At 42.8% G+C, this 24,392-nt stretch overlaps 2 protein-coding genes across 2 annotated transcripts in view; both read right to left on the minus strand.

The window, feature by feature from the left end:
- LOC124691958 (nuclear pore complex protein NUP205-like) lies at window positions 1-9,141 on the minus strand. Its single transcript, XM_047225248.1, has 19 exons — window positions 8,969-9,141; window positions 7,556-7,648; window positions 7,372-7,485; window positions 7,139-7,297; window positions 6,998-7,053; window positions 6,843-6,915; window positions 6,559-6,749; window positions 6,259-6,469; window positions 5,488-5,652; window positions 3,871-4,041; window positions 3,651-3,752; window positions 2,912-3,055; window positions 2,715-2,837; window positions 2,544-2,636; window positions 1,715-1,843; window positions 1,399-1,499; window positions 664-783; window positions 501-576; window positions 1-328 (listed from the first exon to the last, which is right to left on the minus strand). Exons 1-19 carry the CDS (start codon window positions 9,041-9,043, stop codon window positions 245-247), a joined length of 2,280 nt encoding a protein of 759 aa, XP_047081204.1. The 5' UTR covers window positions 9,044-9,141; the 3' UTR covers window positions 1-244.
- Window positions 9,131-24,392, minus strand: part of LOC124689886 (nuclear pore complex protein NUP205-like) — a gene marked incomplete at its 3' end in the record, with an annotated part of 19,596 nt that continues 4,334 nt past the window's right edge. Inside the window, exons 10-26 of the mRNA XM_047223344.1 lie at window positions 23,432-23,521; window positions 23,084-23,239; window positions 20,622-20,738; window positions 20,344-20,550; window positions 19,490-19,590; window positions 19,275-19,407; window positions 18,515-18,645; window positions 18,324-18,443; window positions 17,954-18,071; window positions 11,386-11,583; window positions 11,175-11,293; window positions 10,556-10,706; window positions 10,357-10,469; window positions 10,203-10,284; window positions 10,035-10,121; window positions 9,867-9,944; window positions 9,131-9,163 (exon numbers count right to left, since the gene is read on the minus strand). Coding sequence (XP_047079300.1) covers window positions 9,131-9,163; window positions 9,867-9,944; window positions 10,035-10,121; window positions 10,203-10,284; window positions 10,357-10,469; window positions 10,556-10,706; window positions 11,175-11,293; window positions 11,386-11,583; window positions 17,954-18,071; window positions 18,324-18,443; window positions 18,515-18,645; window positions 19,275-19,407; window positions 19,490-19,590; window positions 20,344-20,550; window positions 20,622-20,738; window positions 23,084-23,239; window positions 23,432-23,521 — 2,034 coding nt within the window. The remainder of the gene's footprint in view (window positions 9,164-9,866; window positions 9,945-10,034; window positions 10,122-10,202; window positions 10,285-10,356; window positions 10,470-10,555; window positions 10,707-11,174; window positions 11,294-11,385; window positions 11,584-17,953; window positions 18,072-18,323; window positions 18,444-18,514; window positions 18,646-19,274; window positions 19,408-19,489; window positions 19,591-20,343; window positions 20,551-20,621; window positions 20,739-23,083; window positions 23,240-23,431; window positions 23,522-24,392) is intronic.

A 24,392-nucleotide genomic window follows, 5' to 3' on the forward strand; every position in this document is an offset into this window, starting at 1 on the left:
CAAATCCTGAATCTTGAGACAGCCAAATTGCCCCATATCTTGGAAAGTGGAGGGGATCCATTTACAACTTGACCAGACTATTTGATTCTTGGTCAACATACCACAGCAAAAAATTGGCATCTCGCTAGGGCTGCAATTGTTACAACATGTGTCTTTATACAACAACAATGTTACACAGCTAGAAATCTAGCAAACTACACTTATCCTACAGACATTTGTATTGTATACAGCTCCCTGACATTTCTCACATGGCCATGCTTCTTACAGTTGTCTCTTTCAGAGTGCTAACAGATCTGTGGAACAACTTGAGATTACGTCCAACCTTGTCCTGCGAGGGGCAACAAAAGAATTGTTTCATTCTTGGTAGGACACTAACCCCAACAAAACCAAGCTTGAACCAGAAGTAGATCCCGAACATCTCAGCAAGCTCAATAGAAAATATTCATCACTTCACAAAAGTTTGCTGAACGGATGAACAGAAACATTCATGAGTTTAATACCTCTTTTAGATTCTCTAGCCTTTCCAATATAGGGAGTAGTTCATCAGAAAATGAAGACAGATCTTCCGCACAAGCTCTACGAATATATAAATGTGATTTTGTTAAGACTTGGAGAATAAAACAGTAAGAAAAAAATCTTTGCACAATTGATAAATATTCATACTCATCATGAAAATGAACGAGGAGAATAGTGATGGCACATTCAGCGACTTGGAGTAGAAGTGTTATAAGTTGGTCTCGGTTGCCAGCCATGCAACACAAATCTATCATTGCAATATACCTCCTGTAAAAAGAGAAACATTCTCGTGGTTATCTACTAAAAATGCAGTTGATGAGGAGTGGATAACATTAACCCTTAATACCAACAAAAGTACTGAAGATTATTGCAGGATAAGTATACTTGTGCATGATGCAGCATCTAGCAATAGCAATGATAATACATTTTGCCACCATTGAATATTGATGTGCTCAGATTTTTTTCCCTATGCCATCCCAGACAGAACAGAGAGATTTTAGTCAAGGTATTAGGAATATTTTCATAGTTCGCTATGTTTTCTCTTTCAAATATGTGTATTATTACTGAAGATAATATTGGGAATCCTTGCCCACCCTTAGTCTACAAGGCGACTTTGTCTTAAGTTAAACATGTTTAAGCTTGACCAAACTAGAAAATGAATATCAACATCTAGAATAACGAAAGAATATACTACAAAAGCATATTTGATGATAGATTTGGCATTATATGTGTTGATATTTTTCCTATAAACTTGGTCAAACTTAAAACGTTCTGACTTATACATGGATGGCGGGAGTAACAAAGGTATTTGAATGATAAGATAGAGTACATGTGAGCCAAGAGGGTGGGCAAGGATTCCCAAACAAAATAGAGATCGCGTACCTTTTACGGATGTTATCGTTGGGCGAGATGCAATCTTGCTTCATGCATACTTTTATTATCTCATCGACCTCCTTCCTAGATAACTCATTCAAGTCACGAACCTACAGGATGAAATAGACATATTAACTGTTGTGGAATCAAAGATTGAGAGCATAAACATAATCAATTTCAAATCCAAACTAAACCGCTCAGTCCTTTCCATCAACTCCAGATATGTATGCTAACTTTCAACTGCAGATTCAGTGTGTATGCTCCTTGATATCTGCTCTAACTAATATATTTAATCTGGAAGGTACTAGCTCGGTAAATTGAATACCTTATTTAACAACAAATATTTTTCTTCACCTACTCTCTCGAGAGCAAGTGTTACAGAGTTCAGAAGATCTGAAACCATTTGAAGAGTTGGTTGCTGCTGACCATGTTCGCTGTTATCACCGACTGAGATCTGCAAGGTCAATTTGCAGAATGTTAGCAACGGCATATGAAAAATATAAAGCACCAAAGAATTGGACTGCATGAGACTTATACATGAGCAGCCACATATATAATGCTGCATTGGCCACTTAGTTCAATTTCATAATCTCCTTTGTTGATTCGGTACAATGGTACTAACTGCAAAGTGTTTTGCACGATTGCAGGAAGTTATCTATATTGGTTAGCACTACATAGATCACGTTATAGAAAATTTAAACATGTTTATTTTGTAAATATCATAAGTTGATGTGTTCACACAAGCATATTACTTTGAAATGAACAATCAAAGTTCCATACTCAAGACCGCCAAAGCATCTATTAAGGCCATGTGCAGTAACATGTGGAACATAATTGGTGTAACATTTTTAACACACCAACTGGAAATTTTGGAAAAATCTGGAATTTAACAGCATAAAATATATATTAAATTTTAATTTATAGAGACAAACAATAAAGGCTACTTCACAAACCTCACACCTAACGACTACACCGCACAAGTAACAGATTATTACTAACAACATTCTGTCAAAACGTATGATGACTGCACCAAGATATCAAAATCTCCAAAAATACTTATTATCCTTTATTGGTATTTGGTATGAAACCTGATAGTACGAGAGGACATGACCAAGAACAAAAAATGAATATGGGTTCAAAACTACATCACTTACTTGAAACCGCATATTCTTCTTCGTAGCCAGAAAATATAGGTAAGATATCAGGCCAAAGCAGAGACCAAATAATACCAACTCTGACTTCTGGTTCTGGTAAGCAGTGAAGTTTACATGTATTAGCAGAGTCCCAGGTGCATAAGAGAGCATAAATAGAAGACAAGGGCTTACTTCAATCATATTTGGTGATTGAATGAGATTCAGAGACCCAAAATCAAGACTAAAAAGAGAATGCATCATTGAGAATAGATCTTGGACATAGCTGCATTCATCATTTTCCTCATATGCCCATACCTATAAAGTATAGGGTGAAAGTGAATCCGCCATAATAGAAAATACCAAAGTCAAATGAGAAGCAAATAGCAAACCTTGCTGAGAATAGAAACCACCATATTAAGCCGCTCCAAGGTGAAGGCATTAGCTCCAGATATGTTCTCTCTTAAAATGCTATTAAAAATTGACTGATTTTGCTTGGCAAAATCCACTATCTCACGTACAATTTTGTTCTTCACCTGAATCAAAATTCAAGTTTCAACAGAAGGACAGAAATACAGAAATTCTGTAGACTACTATCAAAGCAAAAACTGCATCTCAAGTAAAGCTCATTGTCACTAATAGGGCCACGATCCCCATCAAGACTGTTGATTATGGAAGCTCAATGCTACTTAGATCGAATTTTTATTTAATTTAAATATTTAAATGTCCCTGAAGTTGTGTCATTGTAATTTTCAGATTGACAAAATAGGAAGACTATGGGAAAAATTATGCTACATTAATTACCCCAGTCACAAGTGTGATATCCTTCCAACTGCATCATCAAGTCGAGTATATTTCCATCTAATTTCTCCTTTTTTAAGTTTGTTTATTTTTAAAAATAATATCACGAGGCCATCCCCAATTGTGACTGTCAAAAAGTTGAACTTCCAAAACAAAATGACATTTAACCTTCATAGTTTGTTCTGTGTCAATAACCTTTTTTTCCCAATGCATTATGCACATGTCATGAAAAATATGTGGATTCCATTATAGTAGTAACTATATAAATTTTATTTCAGAATGCACTATGCATATGAGATGAAGAAATGTGGATCAGACATATAAGCTAACCTCAAGAAAATCAGCTGAGTCCACAAGTGATGTGAAAGATGTGACTATTCGCAGGACTGGTGCAGTAAGTGAACGCTTCTTGTCAATTTCCACAGCTCGTTCCTTCACAACATTGGAGTTTAGCCTTGAATTTCCCTGATAATATACTAATACTGTAAGCGCGTCTGCACAAAAAATAGGAGTTAATTAAGAAATAAAAGGTGTCAACTTCATGGCGCACCTTTTTCTGATAACCCAAGAGGTTGCATGATGAAAGATTTTGTAAAGCCCCCATGGACAATAAAATCTGAGAGCCATATTTGCCATAATGGTGACTGATTCTCAGAAGTAACGAAAACTGAGCATCAGCAGTGCAAAACCGTTGTGAAAACTCTGAGGAGAATGACATGTCCTGCAAAACCAAGAGAAAGTTGACAAAAAAGACAGGGAAAAGCAAGACCAACGGACAAAGAGCTACAGACACCAATATTCATTGCTAGTGATAATTACAAACCACAAGCTATAGGGCATGAAAGAAAATCTATCACAACAAACCGTGACTAACCTTTTCCACACAAACCCCATCTTAGTGGGGTGGTTCATCTTTAATACTAGATATGTGTACTAAAAGACAAAATAATGAAAAATAATGCAGTTCTCAGGCTTCATAAAGCCATAGAGATATGTAGTCACAGCCTTTCCGTAAAAAAACATAGGCATACCTACAGTTTCTCGTTTCAGAATTCCGAGAGTAAAAAAGGCCATAAAACAATCAGATATAGGGGTTGTTCGATACATGCACAGAACCTGTTTCCTACAAGTCAGAACAGCAACCTAACAGAATAAAACATTGTTTGGATAAGCTCAAGATTCTGTGGATATAGAGAACTTGGTTCTCGGAAACCTCAGATTTCGCATTTTGAGACAAACAATTATTAGTGGTTTTTCCAGAAAATACATTTCCATGTACTCAATAATAACTAACTCCTTCTGTCCCGTTAGTTTCTAACAACTTCATCGCATCTGCTTGCCTTTTGCCGTTCGTCACCTCGGGAAAAACTTTTTTAACCCAAGCAAGATTTTCTATAACCTGATTCTTAACAGAAAAAATAGTAAAAATGATTATCCTAAAAGTCAGTCTAAAACCCGTTTTCTAAAATCTGTTTCGTAATCATGACTATCCAAACAACCACGTAGAAACATTGGCTGGACCATATATTGATGGTTTAGGATCAATCAATAAAACAGACATCTTTCAGGAAAATCCCTAAACAGTTTCACCTTTAAAGTCCTATCCCGACACCCTTTTAGGAAAATGAAAGCCACACTTACTCGATATGCACTTGGCAAGCCAACGCAACCAAAAGTCCAAACTGATGAAAAGGACTAGGCAATCCACTTACACACTTCACCACCCCCTCTCACACGCGACACAGAAGTCAACAGGTGGATAGAAGAACGGAGGGTGGAACAACAATTTCAGGATAAACTGCACAAGCCAGGACGCGAACTCAAGACATTGGGCTCTGATACCATGTCAAGCTTCATGCACTAGCCATTAGAACCAAAAGTCCGAATTGACAGAAAGGGCTAGGCAATCCACTTATACACTTCAACAGCACTATCCAAAGCTGATATGTTTGCCTAGAATAATTTTCTCTTCTTATTCTCTTATTTTTGTGATTATTATTAATTACACTGCCTAACTGTAACACTGACACACAGAGGGACAAGAACGAAAAAGACGCTCCACAACACAAGCACATATTCATTTGTTGGCAATAAGGGAGTGGTTTAATAAGACAATGCCTAAAACTAGGCAAGAAAATGTTAAAACAAGAGGAAACAAAGCTTACACCTTTGAGAAATAGTTGCTAACATCACTTAGACAGGATCTGAGAATTCCTCGACTTTGAAGCTGGTTTAAGAAATACTTGTCATGGTCAATACTAATTAATGAATCAAGAACATAAAATGAAATTGCTTTCCCAGCTTCGCTTCCATGGATAGCATCCTTAGTAACCTGTAATAGAACAAAACTGTAATGAATCATAATACATTCAATGAAATGCTTAGTAAATTTACTCAATTTACAACTTCTATGAGTCCTAGGGTTGGTAGATAACTCTTATCATACAACAGTCAACAGTTCAATAATTATAAATTGAAAATGGTGTATGCAAGATCCAAAACCATCTCAAGATCAAGAACACCATAACCATGACCAGGTGTGGTGGGCAATGCATAAAAAAAGCCCACATGGCCTCTTTGATTGAGATTTAGTGGTACTACATATCCATGTCCGAGATGTAGAAGACACTTGCAATCATGAGAATGTAAAGCCAAATCTTTAGAAAGGAATGCTACCCAACACTGTTAAGAGCATCATCTAAAGCATGAAAAAATAACATAGAAATTATCTCCAATCTATCCAGACATATTGTCAAGATTGGCCTAGTGTCAACTGAGTTATTGTTTGTTGTTATTAAAGCTACCCAGAGTATTTGGTCACAAGCTACCTCACATGCATCTTCAGACATGACAGGGTTTTGCAATTCAACTGGTTGGTGAAACACATCAAACATTACAAAGTATCATTTCTTTCATATTAACAGAAGAGTGGTCTAACCAAATCAATGACTGCTTGAGCGTCCTTCCTTATGATAGCAAAGTTAGCACGTGCTAATTCACTTTGTTCCTTCAGAACCTTTTGAAGAGTGAGTTCATCGTCATCTCCCTCCTGTTCTTCAAGTAGCAAGAAACGAATAACTGATGGAGGAACATCAGAGTCGAGAATGCTACCACAATATTGGAAGTAACTCAATAGTAATGCATATTGGCTGCAAAAGACAATCCAAAGTCTCCATTTAAATTTATAGGAGAGAAGTTAAAAAAATGACACTGTAGTCACTTATGACGCTAAAATTACCGTCTTCTCAAGGTTTCAGACGATTCATTTCGGGTTATTGCCATAATGAGCTTGAACAACAACGAGTTACAGGCTGCATTTGACAGCTGTTTTGCCGAAATAATGTCAAGGCAAGTAACTGCATCAGAATCTGCACCAGTTGGGCATACGAATCTTTCATCCCGTAGTTTAGCCATACAGGTCAATGCTACCTTGAAAATGATCAAATGCACAAATTTTCATTAGTCTACAGAAGGTATTGTACTTGATTGATAATTGATGCATGGCACCCATGACTAACTTACATTGGTTAAAATATACGCCATTTTCACTGAACAGTCTGGAGATGATGTGGCACCCAATGAAGCATCAAGGAGCCTGCAGCATTGTGTCCAATAAGATTGTTACACTCATCAAGAACATAGAGTTTAGATTCTAGGAGAAAGGAGGCTCCACTCACTCAAACAATAACTGTGAACGGTCTTCAAGCAATGACATCCTTCTTGATACAGCAACCTGGGATTAAAAAGAGAGCAAACAGTGTATTATATCAAATTTCCAACACAACGAAGTTAAGCAGCCATGCAAACAGAACACTCACTTCAACAGTCTGAGACCAGCTAGTCAACATGTGAAGCTGGGCTGCCTGTTCTTCAAGATTTTTGTTATATCTCCAGGCCCATTTCAGCATATGATGGAATGATTCCTTTAGCTCGCCTTTCTCAGACTCGCTCAACTGTGTGTGCAGTTCTTGTGACATCTGAATATCAAAAGGAGCAACTTGTAGAACACAATAAACTCAAAAGATAACATGAACATGACTGAACACACAACCTGGATAAGTTTTTGATGGAAGGCATCCAGATCAATCAGTCGATCACCTCTCTCCGAAAAATAATATACACCGCCAAATTCAGATGTTGCAGAATTTCTTAGGATCTCTTCAATCTATGAATACCAAAAAAATGATGAGACATAAAAAACAAAAATAAGAATTCGATGGGTTTAAAATGCACACCTTCGACTCAACTCTCAGATTTGAAAGCAACTGAGGATATTTCATAGAAGTGTCTGGACATCTGAACTGTACAACTTCAAGCAATTCCAAAACCTGTGAAACAAATAAAACATGAGATTTCTAGCATGGAAAAATTGTCAAGACATCTTATTCTCACTATAAAAGTTCTAAAAGTGGATATTTCTCGAGTTCTGTGGTGCACTGAATGGTGGACCATCATAGTGCATGTGCAGACACGACTTGTGTTGAGGCCGGTGCACCATTTGAACTTCCAACCACTTCTGAGTCCATTGTTCAGTGGCTAGGCCATCAATAATCCCAAATCCATGGCCACAGAAGTCAAAAGACCCTCAAGTCTGTCAGTGATGTTGCCACCAGAGGGGCTGGCCTTCGTTTTCCACAATTCACTCGGCTTGAAACCAATTTTCTGGATATCAAGCACCTAGACAGCTCCACATTTTACTTCTTTTGGTCCATAAACATTGTCCGTGCATAATCTAACCATTTGATGTAGTTGCACAGGTACTAGAAATTCTAATAGATTTCTAATTCATGTGTATGGTACCTAGTGATAGCAAAACATGGCCCACTAGAAGATGTGATACTAGTTTAAGGTTACGAGAAGGAACTGACAAAAAACCAGGAAAGCAGCTAAAGCAAGTTGGACAATTAAAGGCAACTGCAGGAATTATATCTGAGATGATGATCAACCAGTAAGCAGAAACCATCATATTCCCATCCAGACCTCTGTGGTTATGGTACTGACAGATTTCGAGGTGCTATCACTGAGAAAATAAGATATCCCAATAATTGGGCAAAGCTGCAATGAGGTAGAAAACAATAGGCCCTGCCCCAAAAAAAATATGTCGTGACAATGGAGATAGCATCGTACTTATCTAAGTACACACGTCCAACTGGTTGCTACTGGTGACATCGGTTCCATGAACAGTTTGGTTTATGTATAATCTGTATATACTCAAGTGAAAATCAAGTTCAAATCTCACAATCAGACAAGTTTCCAACAAGCTGCATTTTGTATGGAGTACCTAAGACACCCAGTAAGCAATAGTACACTCAATATCTTCCCATTTTACCAAGTGTTTTCAACAGAACGCTCGGCACAAAAGCGACACTCTGTAAATAAGTTGACATGTGTCCACTCTAATCGCGCTTGACAGAATCTAGATGGTGAAACTTATTGTACCGAGTGTTTTTGCTAGGAACTAGGAAAAAAATCATTTAGTCTACCAATTCATGGATGAAAATAATCAGATAACGATAATAAAAAATACTGATAACAGTCCACACACACTAAATCACGGATTAGATAGACACTGACAAACACAAACACTATTTCTTCATTCATTACAAAAAACATGCCAACAAACAATAATAGCAGACATTAAGCATTACCTTATTTCTATTCATTGGTCCATTGCTAGTGTTGATGGGAGTGCCGGGAGATTGGAACATGCTTGCATTCTTCATGTTCTCAGCGCAGTGACCAAAAGTGTCATTAAGAATAGCCAGAACAGCCTCCCGATACACAGATGATGATATATCGGATGCATGTAGTGCCAAAGCTAGCATCTTCAGCAACCACGCCCTCTGAAACCAATAAACTAAAGTTTAACAGAACAAAAATACCAACAAAACTATAGCAGTCAACCATCAAAACGCAATAATATCCTGAAAGCAGCCATTTAGATTTTGCAGCTCAGATATGATTGCTAAGTAGCAAGTTTCAAGGTCTCCACAAATCCAGTTGATTTCCCACATCGCATCAGATAGAAAAATTGTGTTGTCAACTCACTAGCATTTTTCAATTATTATTAAAAGTATTAGCATTCCAACATCGTATCTAAGTAGTGGCACAATTGCAACACAATACCTGAAAATGGAAAACAGTGAAACACCTGCAAAGGTTGATCTTAAAGCCCGTAACATGCCGTAAATTACTGTTTTCGCATTGTACTTTCCTACAATTTGTGGCAGACCATAATTCCATATAATCCCTCCGTCCCGAAAAGGATGTCTCAGATTTGTCTAAATTTGTATGTATCAAGATACTAAATAGTGTTTATATACATCCGAATTTAGACAAATCTGCAACCTCCTTTTTGGAACAGAGGGAGTATAAAGAGTAACTCAATAGAAGATTTAATTACTCAACGAATTAACATCAAGTTTTCACCAAGATTGGTTATCAGTTTTAAGAACTATTGCAAAAGGACTTCTAAAGACCTGATATTGAGAAAGATTTTTCCCTACGCGAGTAATCAAGAAAGATCAATGTGTATGAGCTTAATACCTGATGGAGAGTGCTGATGCGAAGAGCTTGATTAATGTTCCTTTTGGGAAGTGGTGAAACAGCAATGGTTTCCACATGCTGATATCAGTAAACACAGAAAATATGACTTCAAATTCAAGTGTTTAGCTATGTTAAGTCAACAGAAGAAAGAAAACAAGGAATGTGAACCTTCGAAAAGAACTGATACTTCGTTGTACTCAGGAGATCCATGACAGGTCCACAAGTTAAAGGATCAAGACATAGCTCATACAGAAGCTGAATTCAGACAAGGAAAATGAATTTTGTTCCAAAAAAAGTAAAATAAGATCTTACTTCTGCCAAGCTCAGAAAACAAACCTGAAAACTGAACTCGTGAAGTAAGGCGTTTATATCAGGTTTTGTCACTTTTTCGAGATTGTCAAGGATTATCTTCAAGCAACTGCAGTATAATGACAGTCAGTTCATCAAACAAATTACATCACTACATGTAAGCACGCAGCATGAAGTTAACCTGTAGTGTGATTTTGGTTTTAGAACAGTTCGTTCTATAGGTCCGTTGACATCAAATCTTAAGAGTAAATGTGTAATGTTGGGAGCTGGACGACAAATATTGTCAATAAGTAGCTGCATGAAACATGTCTAGCACAGTTAGAAGACACATATATTAAGTAGCCCATAAGAGAAACTCGAAGATAGATACAAACAGCAACCTGTAGTATTAGAACACCAACATCATCTTTTGTGTTCTCTATGACCTGGAAATCATCAAAACGGTACTCCAAGCAAGCAGCATAATCCTCGATTACAGATTTAGAAACATTATCTTTCAGAAGCAACTGGACAAGCCCAACTATTCTAGAACTGTCATGGAAAGCAACAAGTGGTAAGCAGACTGGTATATTTCTCTTCAGTAAATTGTAGATGCTAATATGAAATAAAACACATCTCCAGCAATTAGCAGGCTGAAACAGGCAGCGTGCAGCAAAAATAGATTGGTTATCAGTTTTATTAACTATTGCAAAAGGACTTCTAAAGACTGATATTGAAAAAGATTTTTCCCTACGCAAGAAATCAAGAAAGATCAATGTGTATGAGCTAGTACGATTTGTCCCTACGCGAAAAATCAAGAAAAGCAAGAAAGATCAATGTGTATGAGCAAAAAATAGAAGAAATTAGATTCCCATCTGAAACAAGTGGTAAGCAGACACAAGTAATATTACTCCCTCCGATTCATAACTAGGATGGATGTATCTAAAACTAAAATGTGTCTAGATACATTTATATTGGAGACAATTAATATGGATCGGAGGGAGTAGAGAAAATCCATACCTCAAGATGCCCATGATTTTTATTGAACACTGTTGAATTTCAGGAAGATAATCATATCGGACAAACTCCAGCAAAGCTATAATCTGTCTATGATTTTGAGATAATACAACATCCAAGGGCTGCATAATTCAAAGGACAACGGAAAACGATGAGTTAGAGAACAATGACCAACAAAAACTAGAACAATGACATAATAAGAAAGAATAAAAACCTGGTAGAGTGGACGGAAAACATCTGCAAGAACCAGATCTCTCTCCATTACAAGAATAAATATTTCAAGTGAAAGATGGACAGTTTTCTCCAGAAGAATCCCGTAAGTTTGGGTAGTTCGCTCATTAATAAGAGTGTCAACACCCACTAATACGATGTTCATAATATTGCGGAAAGCAACCTTGCCACACATGAAATCCTGCAGTAGTTTCACAACCACGAATTATTTATACCACATATGGAGGATATGTACAAGTTCATAAAATATTTAGCATTTGAAACATCAAGATCAAACGTATATTTATGACATCGAAGAAGGGGCATAAAGCATAAGCGAATCAGCTACTGGAGCAAGGAACACTAGTTTTATATAAAATTTAAAAGCACATAATGTATACTGACCCTTCTTAAACCATTGTCCTGTTGAGAAATATCTAGTTAAGTAAACAGATGTGTACACTGTACTTGAAGTTGACAAGTGTGAGAATCAATATATCGAATTTGGTGATACTTTCCTGAAGGAGCTTTCTTTTCTGAGCTCATAATGTTGCTACAAAGGTATGATATATGGAAAGAAAGGTGACAGCACACCTGATGACAAGTGTCTTGCAGAATTCAGTTTACAAGTAAAGTAGATGAGTAGAGCAATATACTTTGACTTCTATTTTTCATAGGGTGAGCGAGAATGGTATCAACCACTCTAATCATGGAAACTTAAACTACATATATGGCATGATGCCATACAGCCCTTGACCATGTTAATATCTCTAGCCTCACTTTCATGAAGAAGAGGATGACACTAGGAGAGTTGGGGCAATTTTCGTTGGTTTATTTCTCACACATCTCACACAAATGCCATGCCAAACTGAGGGCACGGGGTTACAAATTTATAGCTGCTAGCCAGCCAGAACATGCTAGTCTAAAGATGCTAACTGCCAGTCCTTATGCTAGTCTAAAGATGCTAACTGAAAGATGCTAACTGCCAGTCCTTGATGCCTCTAAAAAGCAGTCAAAGATCAGGGATGCTATCCTATCCTAACCACCTGTCCTTCACAAAGGACCATGTGTGTGCTGCAGTCCACAGGCATGTGTATGCTGCAGCAGCTCCACAAAGACCAGAATACAATGACTTATTCATCATTCTCCCCCTAAGTCTTGTATGCCGTCTTGCGGGAGCGCTGAGCCATCCCGATTCGGGAGCAGAGCTCGAGGAACTTGACCCTCCCAAGAGGCTTGGTGAGCAGATCTGCGAGCTGATCCGTGGTGTTGACGTAGCTTGCATGGATGCTCCCTTCCTCCAAGCAGTCTCGGATGAAGTGGTACCTCAACCGAATGTGCTTGCTCCGTTCATGAAAAACGGGGTTCTTTGCCAGGGCCAAAGCAGACTTGCTGTCCACCAAGAGCTGCACTGGTCTAGTGTCTCGACCAAGGAGATCACCAAGCAGTCGAGCGAGCCAGAGCGCCTGAGTGCAAGCGGTGGAGGCCGCTATGTACTCAGCCTCACAGCTGGACATGGCCACCACCTGCTGCTTGATCGACCGCCAGCTCACGAGGCACTTGCCGAGGAAGACGAGGATCCCGCTCGTGCTCTTGCTCGGTGTCGATGTCGCCGGCGTGGTCGCCGTCGCCGTACCCGACGAAGTGCGCCGCCCCAGGACACCTAGGGTAGTGGAGGCCATGGTCGAGAGTCCCCGCAATGTAGCGGATGATCCTCTTCACGGCCTCGCAGGTGCTCCGTCGTCGGTCGCTCCATGAAACGACTAACGTAGCCGACGGAGAAGGCCAAGTCCGGCCGTGTGTGGGCGAGGTAGCAAAGGCTCCCCACAAGACGCCGGTATTGTGTGGCGTCCACTTCCTCCGTCGTGCTGTCGCGGCTCAATTTCAGCCTCTCCTCCATTGGAGTGAGGGCTGGGTTGCATCCAGTGAGCCCAACTAGTTCAACGATGCGCTTGGCGTAGGCGGTCTGCCGAAGCGTGATCCCGGAGTGGTCCTGGTGCACCTCGATCCCCAGATAGAAGGAGAGGAGCCCCAGATCACTCATCTGGAAGGTGGCCTTCATCTCTTCCTTGAACGCTGCCACCTCTGCATCCTTGATGCCGGTTATCACCAAGTCGTCGACATAGACGCCCACCAAGAGGGTGTTTCGTCCACTCCCCCGTCGGTAGACGGCCGCCTCGTGCGGGCTTTGCTCGAAGCCCATTGCCTTCAGCGTGGAATCCAGCTTGGCATTCCACGCCCGTGGTGCCTGCCGCGAGCCATAGAGAGCCTTGCGCGGCGGAGTACCTTGCCCTCCCGGCCGGGAATCGCAAATCCCGGCGAGCTGCCGCACGTAGACCTCCTCCTTCAAGTCGCCATTGAGGAAGGCAGACTTGACATTCATGTGATGGACGCGCCAGCCCTCCTGGGCAGCGAGCGCAAGGAGGAGTCGCACGGACTCCATCCGTGCCACGGGAGCGAAGGCATCGTCGAAGTCGACCCCTCTCCGCCGCAAGAAGCCTCGTGCCACCAAGCGAGCCTTGTGCTTGACGATGGCGCCGGCTTCATCCCTCTTCAGCTTGAACACCCATTTGAGGGTGATCGCGCGGTGACCACGAGGGAGGTCAGCAAGCTGCCAGGTGTGGTTCTTCTCGACCGCATCCATCTCCAACTGCATGGCAGCGCGCCATCCTGCGTCTCTCTCAGCCTCTGCAAAGGACTGAGGCTCGCCGTCGTCACATGCAAGCTGCAGCTGCGCCTCCAGGTCGTGAGGCACCTGTCCCGGCACCGGCTGGTCGCCGAGAAGGTTCTCCATCGTACGGTACCGCAGCGGCTCGCCGCCATGATACGCGTCGATGCGCTCCCCGTCGTGAGAGAGCGGGGAAGCAAACTCCACCGGGCTGTGCTCAACATGAGCTGGTGTAGACGTGCCCGGAGGAGTGACTGTCGGTGCTCGAGTACGTGGTGACGCCGGCTGTGGTGGTGTAGCAACCACCGGGGTCGCTGGAGACTTGGGGACCGAGGTAGGCGAGCTTGTTGAAGAAGAGCTGCCTACTCCCCCGGCTGCCTCGAAGTCGACGTACTCGACAATGAAGTCGTCATACATCGGAGTCGAGCTGTCCTCCACCGCCTTGCCCCATGCCCACCCTCGCCCTTCGTTGAACACGACGTCGCGCGACGTGCGCACACGTTGTGTCTTGGGGTCGAGGATGCGGTAGGCCTTCGAGCCCTCCGAGTAGCCAATGAACACTCCCGGAGTGCTCCTGTCGTCGAGCTTGCCGATGTGGCTGAGCTCCTTGGCGAATGCGAGGCAGCCAAAGACCCGCAGGTGGGAGACTGCCGGCTTTCGCCCATGCCAGGCCTCGTACGGCGTCCTGCCGTCAAGCGCCTTAGTAGGCGAGCGGTTGAGGATGTAGACGGCCGTCAGCACCGCCTCTCCCCAGAAGACAGCCGGCATCTCTCTGCTTGAGGAGGGCCCGAGCCATCCCCACAACCGTCTGGTTGCGCCGCTCGACGACGTCGTTCTGCTGCGGGCTGTAAGGCGCGGAGTAGTGGCGCTGGATGCCTTCCTCAGCGCAGTTCGACGCGAATTCAGTCGATGTGAATTCGCCGCCGTTGTCGGTACGCAGCACGCGCAGCTTGCGGCCGCACTCCGCCTCCGCGGCAACCTGCGAGCGCCGATGGTGTCCGCCGCCTCTCCCTTGCCGCCGAGGAGCACCACCCACATGTAGCGGGAGAGGTCATCAACGAGCAGCAGGAAGTAGCGTCGTCCTCCTGGTGTGGCCGGTGTCACCGGGCCACACAAGTCCCCGTGCACGAGCTCGAGCTTCTCCTTGGCTCTGAAGCTCGCCTGCTGGGGAAAAGGGCAGACGTCGCAGAACTGCTCCACATGGTCAAGGCACGGCATGCCTCGCACCATCTCCATGGTACTCAGCCGCTTCAGGGCCTCGAAGTGAAGGTGCCCGAAGCGCTCATGCCACTGCCACGCCTCGTCCTCCCGACGAGCAGCGAGACAGAGGGGTTGTGCCACCTGCACATCAAGAACATAGAGGCGATTTGTGCCTCTGGTTACCTTGGCAAGCAGGTGACGGTGGCGATCCCATATGCGCAGAACTCCGCTCTTGATCAACACGCGGGAGCCGTTCTCATCCAGCTGTCCCAGGCTGATGATGGAGTTCCTCAGCGCGGGGATGTAGTAGACACCGGTGAGCAGCCGGTGCTCTCCAGTCTTGGCGGCGAAAATGACGGAACCGACGCCCTTGATCTCCACGGCGGAGGCATCCCCAAACTTGACGGAGCCTCGCACGTCGGAGTCGAGCTCGGCGAAGAACTCCCGTCGGCCGGTCATGTGGTGGGTGGCGCCGGTGTCGAGGCACCACCCGCCAGTCTTGTCGTTGCCGGAGCAATCGCCGAGAAGGGCGTGTGCTTTCGGCTCGTCAAGGTGGAGGAGAGTGGTGCGGTGGAGAGCGGTTGCGGTCGGTGCCGCTGGAGACAGCTCGATGCTGGCATGCGCCATGAACAGAGCTGGCTCCTCCTCCCCCGCCTGTGCGACGTGGGCCTGGCCACGTCGTGGCTGTCGGCACTCGTTGGCCCAATGACCAAGCTTGCCGCAGTTGTGGCAGGCGTCGTCCTTTGCCGGCTTGGGCTTGCCGGCAGCGCCTCTGCCGGCATCACCTTGCGCCTTGGCATGGCCATCCTTCCGCGCCTTGCGTGGCTTGCCGCGCTTGCGGCCGCCTGTCGAGGAAGAAGGCTCCCCCTTCTTCCGGTCACCGTGGCCAGCGTCCCACTGCTCCCGAGTGAGGAGCAGCTTCCCGCTGGTGGTGATGGGCCTCGACGCTGACTGTGGCTCGTCGGTGTCAACGACCTTGAGGCGAACCTATCGCCTCCTCGATCGTCATGGTGGAGAGGTCCAGCAGGGACTCGATCGAGCGAGCCATCTGCTTGTACTTCTCCGGGACGCAGCGAAAAAGCTTCTCGACAGCTCTCTCCTCGTCGTAGGCGTCATCGCCGAACTGCACCATCTTCTGCAGCAGTGTTAAGACGGAGAGCAAAGTCATCAACGTCCTCACCTGGCTTGAAGGCCAGGTTCTCCCACTCCTTGCGAAGTGCCCGCGGTGTGGACTTGCGAGCACGGTCGGCCGCCGATGCGTCTTGCGGCGATGGCGTCCCAAGCCTCCTTGGCGATGCTCGCTTGTGGAGAGCGAGAACCGCATCTCGGCCGGGACTGGCGGCGATGAGGGCGTCCGGCCGCCGTCGATCCTCATGATGGTCGACGTCGGCGTCGTCGGGCCCGCCTCCCACATGTGCCGCACCCGGAGCCCGATCTTCATGATCGCGGCCCGCTCGACGTAGTTGGTTTTGGTGAGGGTAGGCCACCCAACACCGGGACCAACTTCCCTGACCACCGTCCGGACCCCGTATAGGCCGCGGTCTTGGTCATTCCAGCCGCCACCGCCGTGCGCGCCTCCTCCGGGAGCGCCATCCCGAGGTGCGCGGGCGTGCTCGGCTGCCCACTGCGCTGCCCGCTGCGCCGCCTGTGGCGCCGCTGCGTCGACGCTGCCGTCAGCCAGAACGGAGTCGTTGGCGCTGCCGCGCAGCACCTCGACCTCCGCCGCCGCCGCACGTGCTGCCTCCGCTGCTTCTGCTGCTTCTACCTCCGCTCTGGCTGCTGCTAGCTCCGCCGCTGCCAGCCTCGACGCCCTTGCTGCCGCCGCAGCGGCTGCCGCGGCCACTCGTTCACGCTCCTCTGCCGCGGCGCGATCGGCCTCCTGCCGACGCCGCGTCGTCGGAGGTAGCCGTGTGCTGAGAGTGGCCGTCGGACATGGCTCGCTGCCGGGGGCTGAGCGCTGCTTCCAACGAGCTGCTGCTCGACAACCCGGACGGAGGGAAGTAACCGAGGGCGGTTGAGGCTGCTACTGGTTGGGGCTGCTCCCTTCCCTGTGAAGGGGAGGAGCAGGAGATGCTCAGACTGCAAGACAACCTTGCTCTGATACCACTTGTTAATATCTCTAGCCTCACTTTCATGAAGAAGAGGATGACACTAGGAGAGTTGGGGCAATTTTCGTTGGTTTATTTCTCACACATCTCACACAAATGCCATGCCAAACTGAGGGCACGGGGTTACAAATTTATAGCTGCTAGCCAGCCAGAACATGCTAGTCTAAAGATGCTAACTGCCAGTCCTTATGCTAGTCTAAAGATGCTAACTGAAAGATGCTAACTGACAGTCCTTGATGCCTCTAAAAAGCAGTCAAAGATCAGGGATGCTATCCTATCCTAACCACCTGTCCTTCACAAAGGACCATGTGTGTGCTGCAGTCCACAGGCATGTGTATGCTGCAGCAGCTCCACAAAGACCAGAATACAATGACTTATTCATCAGACCAAATGAAGTGAAAAGGCTACTAGAGAAACATAATAGGACATATTACTACAGATCAGGACTAAGGAGTATGTGGTGCTTACAGAAGACATCTAAATGGAAGAAAGTTTGTTTTTGAGAGATAAATGGAAGAAAGTTGTGAATGTGATTTACTCACTAGTACGATATGTGTAACTTGCATAGATCTAAAGGGCAAAATAAGTGGACATACTTTGACTAGTTCTAGCACAGGGAGCTGTTTCTCAATTGACGCATTCGATGATGAAGGTCCAGACGTGCTAAAAGCAGCATAAATATCATCATCCTTTATGTCGTACATGCGCAAAACCCTGGATTTGAACAAGCCAAGTTATTTTAAGAGCATAATTGCACTGTACAGCAAAACAAACTGCAGTATAATGCTGGATTCTTTCACTAAGCTAGATATTTCCCACTGGCAGGGATAGCTTACTACATTATACAATTTTATTTACTTTCTTGTATATAACTTGTACATAGTTGATATGATTAGGCCTCTCTAGACTGTTCACATACCAAAAAAAAAAGATAAAGAGAGAGAGAGATGTCAGTCATTTACTCACAGGCGAAAATGCTCCAAGCAGGCAAGTGCTAATTCCCACTTTTCCCGAGGGTCACCATAGGCTCTTTGGGGAAAAGGCCCAAAGACATCTTCATATACAAACTTAAAGATACCCATGAACCTAGAGGGGGAAAAATACTCTTCAAAATGTTTAAGATCAAGCATAGGCTCAGAATAGTTAGTAATAACTACCTACGGCCTTTGTCACTTATGTTTCTTTCTTCTGCAATGAGAGCATTGACCAAGTTGAGAAATGATATGGTTGACGGATAACTCTCCCTCCTTGCTTCAACTTCATTCAACTCAAACCTCATGTCATAGACCTAAAAACAATACTTTCATCAAATTAACCAAGCTACTTACACTTAGTATTATATAGGAAATTACAAATAAGATCATTTTGCCCCCTCAAGTTCTCAACTCATGCCCATCAAACCTCATCTCCAAAACCAAAAATATGCCCTAACATGCTAAATGACAGCAATGTGAATGAGCAAACATGTTATTAGCAAGATCTACAATCAATTTAAGTACTCCCTCCGTTCCTAAAAAAGCTTCTCAACTTTGTCTAAATACGGAGGTATATAGACATGTTTTAGCTCTAGATACATCCGTATCTAGAAAAAGTTGAGAAGCTTTTCTTTGGAACGGAGGGAGTACATGTTATGTCCTTCCTAACATACACAACACGAGACCGAGTCGATATAGTTTCCTATATATTGCTATGAGACAAGTTACTTAAGTAGTTACTTTGTGACAATCCATTTAGATCTATAATCCATTTGAGTATTGCTTTGTGACAAGTTAGATCTATAATCCATTTAAGTATACTTCTTAACATGTCTCACGTTGTATTGCTTTGTGACAAGTTATTACTTATGTCGCTGAGTAGCAGATATAACCCGCGCGAGTTAAAACTAAGTAAGTATTTTCCAAGTGAACTCTGGGGTACCTGTGTTGCTGTGTGCTGCCCAGGTGAAACCGTAACCACTGGAAGATCATATTGTTCAAGATAACTCCAAACAGCATCTTTCAACTGGGGTGAAACTTTGACAAAAGCAGTGATTGAGTTTCGCAAAGCCCCTGTACATGAATTAGCACAAATTATAGAAAGCAAAAAACCCCAAAAGATGCCAAAAGTACACATGTAGACATAAAACATGTACCTTCAAATATGGGGGAACATTTTCATAGCTTAGAAGCTTAAACAAAGGTTCGATGTCAGGGAACCATTTCCTTCTTTCAGATGGATTTCCATTTTCCACCACCTGGAGTATATAGATAATTTATGCAAAAAAATTAGAAAAACGAGTACTGCTACATAACAAAACAATGTATTTTTTAGACAAGCCAGAAATAGCTCCTTTCTTCAGAAAGAATATATGTAAGAAGACAGCTGACTAGCAGAAACAGATTAATTGCCTAACACATGCACATGAACACGTACCAGAAGCAGCATTATTTTATAGATCAATACATCATTGACAAAAGCAAACAAAACTATAGAAAACAGATCTAGCTTAAACCCAACATACACAAAGAGAAACAAGGATCAGACAAACGACAAATTGGACACAGGGACCAGTGAGATAACATGCTACCTAGAGATGCAAGTGGGCCAAGATTAGGGTTTTCCCCTGTACCCTATTTGGTTAAAAAATGAACTAACAAATTTGGATGACATCATCATTTTAGTACAACTTTTGCACAAAAGAGGGTAAAGGGTACCCTAATGTTGTCCCACTTGCATCTATACCCTCGCTGCTATTCCGGAGTGCCAGTAATAACATAAACAAGGCAAGGAATAAAAAGATAAGAACGACTTGAATTTGCTAATATATAGTCTTACTGGTATTCTCAACTTTACCAGAAAGAATATAGACTTGACAACATTTCCTCATAACTAGAATTACAGCGTAAATGATATGTCAGGGGGAGCTAATGGTGAAAAGTAAGATCCAAATATTCCCAACCACGAAAGATGATAGAAGGCACACGAATAAGTGATGGAAATTGCAAACCTTCTGAAGGACAGCTAAATACGCAACAAGTGCCTGTGCATCCCCCTCTGGAAAATCAGGCAACATGCTTGTGGCAGATTGAAGGGATTTCTTAAACTTTTCTTCATAAATAGATAAGCAATCAAACAAAGTGTTCCATCCAACTGAGCGGTAAACTTTTCCCTGGAGCAATTCATAGACTTTGGCAGCACCAACTTCACTGGAAGCCTGACAAGTCCAAATAGTTCAGTCGGAGCAAAATATGGAACAAATAACAGAGCAGTAAACATTTTGCATACCAAAGTACTAAGAAGTCCAAGGAAGGCCACAAGAGTTTGTGTATTGGTGTGATCTTCACCTGCATATACGACAAAGGTCCACAGTTCCTCGTTTCCATGCACTAGCTCAGGCTCTTTCTGATGAGAACACAAAATTACAGCTCGATAAAGCAACGAAAAAATCAGCATGTGAGCAAAGGTTTTTAAGGTAAATGTGAGAATACTTAAATGTCCTTTTATTGAGAACAATGGAAAGTTAGCATAAAAGGAGATAACAAAGGCAATCAAGTTACTTTGATGTAAAACAGGAATATCATGTTACGCTCAAGCAATTCTCTTGGTTACAGAAATAATACATAAACATTCATCCAGTTGTCACAAAGGGGACTGGTCCAGAACAGGTTTTTTTTTTTGCGGGTACAGAACAGGTTTGTTGAAGCTCAAACCCAAACTCAACTGACAGAAACCGTTGATTAAATCAGTAGCTTAGCCACGCTAGATCTTGACCAAATTACAACGGTTGGCAAAAAAACACAGATCTTTGAGTGGGTATCGAATTGATGCCTAGGAACCTAGGTACAGGGAGCACTTGTCATATTTATAGATATACTTTCCTATCCAATAAATCTAAAAGGATGCATCTAACTATGAAAACAAATTGTGGTTTGAATCAGTATTTCTGGCATGAATGGAAATATTGATAGAACCACTATTTGTGATTTTAATAGTAACTAGCACAATGCCCGCGCGTTGCCGCGAAAAAAAGATTTTGACGTTGTAGATTATATTATAGGTGCATGCACAATGATATGAATTTGTTTTACTTTACAGTTGCCGCGTAGAATACATGACGCCCAAATTAGTCCACGTGTGTAATCCTAGCATTAGTTTGCCCATTCAGTATTGAGCGGTGGCTTCTCTTCTGAGGTGAATTCCAAACATTTACCTCATATGTCCACTTTTGGCACAAATTCAATGTGCATGTCTCACACTAAAACCCCTAAAAATTATTTCTCAGGTGTATAAATAATAAAAATAACAATAATATGTTCAAAACTTTGCAGAACATAAAACTTGCTTGAACTTTTTAAAATCCATCTTCTCTTACGGATATCTTTTCTGAAATTAAAGCTGGAAAAGGAGTATTTAGAAATAGCCCCCTTTAACGGAGGTCGAAACCAGCTCGAGGGCCCAGTCCACACGCATGCTAGCCTAGAGAGACCGTCAAGCACGCGCGTCATGTTCGACTCTACCGGACTCCGGAGGAGCCGTACGACGCCTCCTCTACCACTACCAGAGCTGCTCAGCCCCAGCTTACTTGATTTTGGAGATCGCCCGTGCTCTTTGTCTTCACCAGACCTATCCCGACTGGCACACACATGGTCAAGTCCTCCACTTTAATTTCCAGCCACAACTGCTTTGCTTTTCAGGTAGCGCTTTCCCATGCCTCACAATGGCAGGCCCATCATCAGCACATGGTGAATTTAATTCCTTCCCAATCACTATATTTCAGATCAAACAACGGCGCTGCTGCGTGTTGATTCCCAGCTCGGCTTGCTGATACTCTAGCTAGTTTACAAACGCATACGCATATAAACCGGTGTGTCTCAGTTCAAGGGAGCGAGGCGGGACTATTTTCTTGACAGAAATGATAAATCCGTACGACCAGATGATGGATCGGTATTCCAGGAAGCACAGGCCAAACGACAGAAGAAGCAACAGGCCAGCCCAAGAATTCATGGGCTCACGGACGGCCGGACGGGTGCATGCGATGGAACGAGAAGCAGCGCTCGATGGTCGAAACAAACAGTGAATCGTTTTTTGCTAAGCGGTGGCATTCTATGTAAATTCGACTGAAAGCCAAAGGTAAACCCAAAACGGACAAAAAATTTGGGGAGAAACCTTACTTCCTTTATTAGTAGGTAAAGATATCAAATATGTGCAAAAGTTCCCAAAAAACTGTATTTTTCACAAGTTCAGCAAAGAACCTGAAATCACACATCATATCATATAGTGCACAGGATAGCTACAGACTTGACTCATGTATTTTGGAAGCACCAAAGTACTATTGGCAGCCACAAACAAGTACTCCCTCTGTTTTAAAATATTTGAAGTTCTAGGTTTGTCCTAAGTCAAACTTCTCTAAGTTTGACCGAACTTACAGGAAAATCTGTATTGCAAAAATGCATTGCATGATGAATCTAATAAAACTAAATTGGTGTTGTGGATGTTGATATATTTTTCTACAAACTTGGTGAAATTAAAGTAGTTTGACTTAGGACAAACCTAGAACTTCAATTTTTTTTGGACCCGAAGGAGTAATTTCTAATTACAGACAATGACCTAGTTATAAAATTATGATAAAATCATAAAACTAAGAATATGAGGTTAAACTCAATGACATCATGCTATATCATGTACATTTTCAGGTCCATAAAATTCGATTTTTTATTAGAAGAATATATAAATGAATGAAGAAATACCTGGTAGATTTCTCCAACTAATTCCAGTAGGGATACAAAAGGCTGCTTAGTAGGCTGACCAGTCTGTTCTCCGCTTATATTAAGATCTTCTCTATGATCCCGTGGTAGAGCATATGGACTGAGAGCATTCATTGCTTTTTCCTTGATTTCCTTTATCTGTTGAAGAAGATACTATTATTGTTTTCTTTTGCCTTGTTTGCAGCACGAGAGAATAGAGAGGTACTTGGCAGTTTGCATGTTGTTCCCATTGTAAAACTTTAACGAAACAGTGATAGCATTTTGTTGAAACGAAAGAAACTAGAAACCTTGTTTGGAAAGTGCCAACATATTTTGAGGAACTATTCTAACCTTATCTCTACAAGTTGGATGGGAGAGAAAGCACATCATCAACTTGTGTGCATAGCCAGTGTACATGTAAACAATGTCATCGTCATCATTCTGCATGAAATGAGAGGAAACAGTTATACCCAGAAAATCGCATACAACCCCCATATGTTAAACAGATATTTGGCATTCTTACACAAGAAATCTTACCGATAATATATATGAAAAGAAACAAGATGGACCACAAGAGATATTGATCTCGCATTTCATGTGCCCAATGGAAAATTTTGATATGGAGTTGTAGCATTATATCAACAACAAAAAATAACCACTACTTAGCATCTAATGATAACCCTTATTGTATGTAAATACTCAGAACATATCAAAATATTGATTACGAGTCCGATGATGGTGGTGAACTTATTTTGCTTGCTTGTTGTGAACTTATTTTGCTTGCTTGTTGTCAACTTGTTTTGGTCTGTGAACCTTGAGCCATTTATCATCAACCTAACCTACCATAAGAACTTATTTTGCTTCCTTGTTGTGAACTTGTGATGTGTTGTTTGCTGGTTTGATTTGCTACTTTGTTGTTCTTGTGATGCGACTATGTGAGTTGTGAGAGCTATTTGTGGTCTGTGAACCTTGTCACCTATTTGGCTATTTGTGTTGAACCTTGTTATGAATTATTCGGTATGTTATATGATGTGTGGCTGTCATTTATCTTGCCACGTGTGGCTGCATATCGCCATACTATGTGGCTGCATATTTTCACATGTGCGGCTGGCATGTTAATGTACTGAAGCATTTTCATAGATATGGAGCACACACTAATTCACATGTTCAATGTTGTAGGTTTGTTGCCTTCCGGTTTGGACGCATCAAGATCAGACCGTCCAGGTAAAAAATCTATCTTTTGTCTACCTTTTTATATGCCTAGAGTAGCATATTTAAGTATATTACATAGCTGGGAGCATGGCAGTATGGT

The sequence above is a fragment of the Lolium rigidum genome, chromosome 2 (genome assembly GCF_022539505.1).
Source record: "Lolium rigidum isolate FL_2022 chromosome 2, APGP_CSIRO_Lrig_0.1, whole genome shotgun sequence".
NCBI classification, from domain to species: Eukaryota; Viridiplantae; Streptophyta; class Magnoliopsida; order Poales; family Poaceae; genus Lolium; species Lolium rigidum.

Coding starts and splice junctions, on each gene's coding strand:
- LOC124691958 (XM_047225248.1), bottom strand. CDS start 9,043: ATGAAGAATGCAAGCATGTTCCAATCTCCCGGCACTCCCATCAACACT. Junction 6,916..6,997: donor CGTTCACAGTTATTGTTTGA/GTGAGTGGAGCC, acceptor ACAATGCTGCAG/GCTCCTTGATGCTTCATTGG. Junction 2,838..2,911: donor TGGTTTCTATTCTCAGCAAG/GTTTGCTATTTG, acceptor TATACTTTATAG/GTATGGGCATATGAGGAAAA.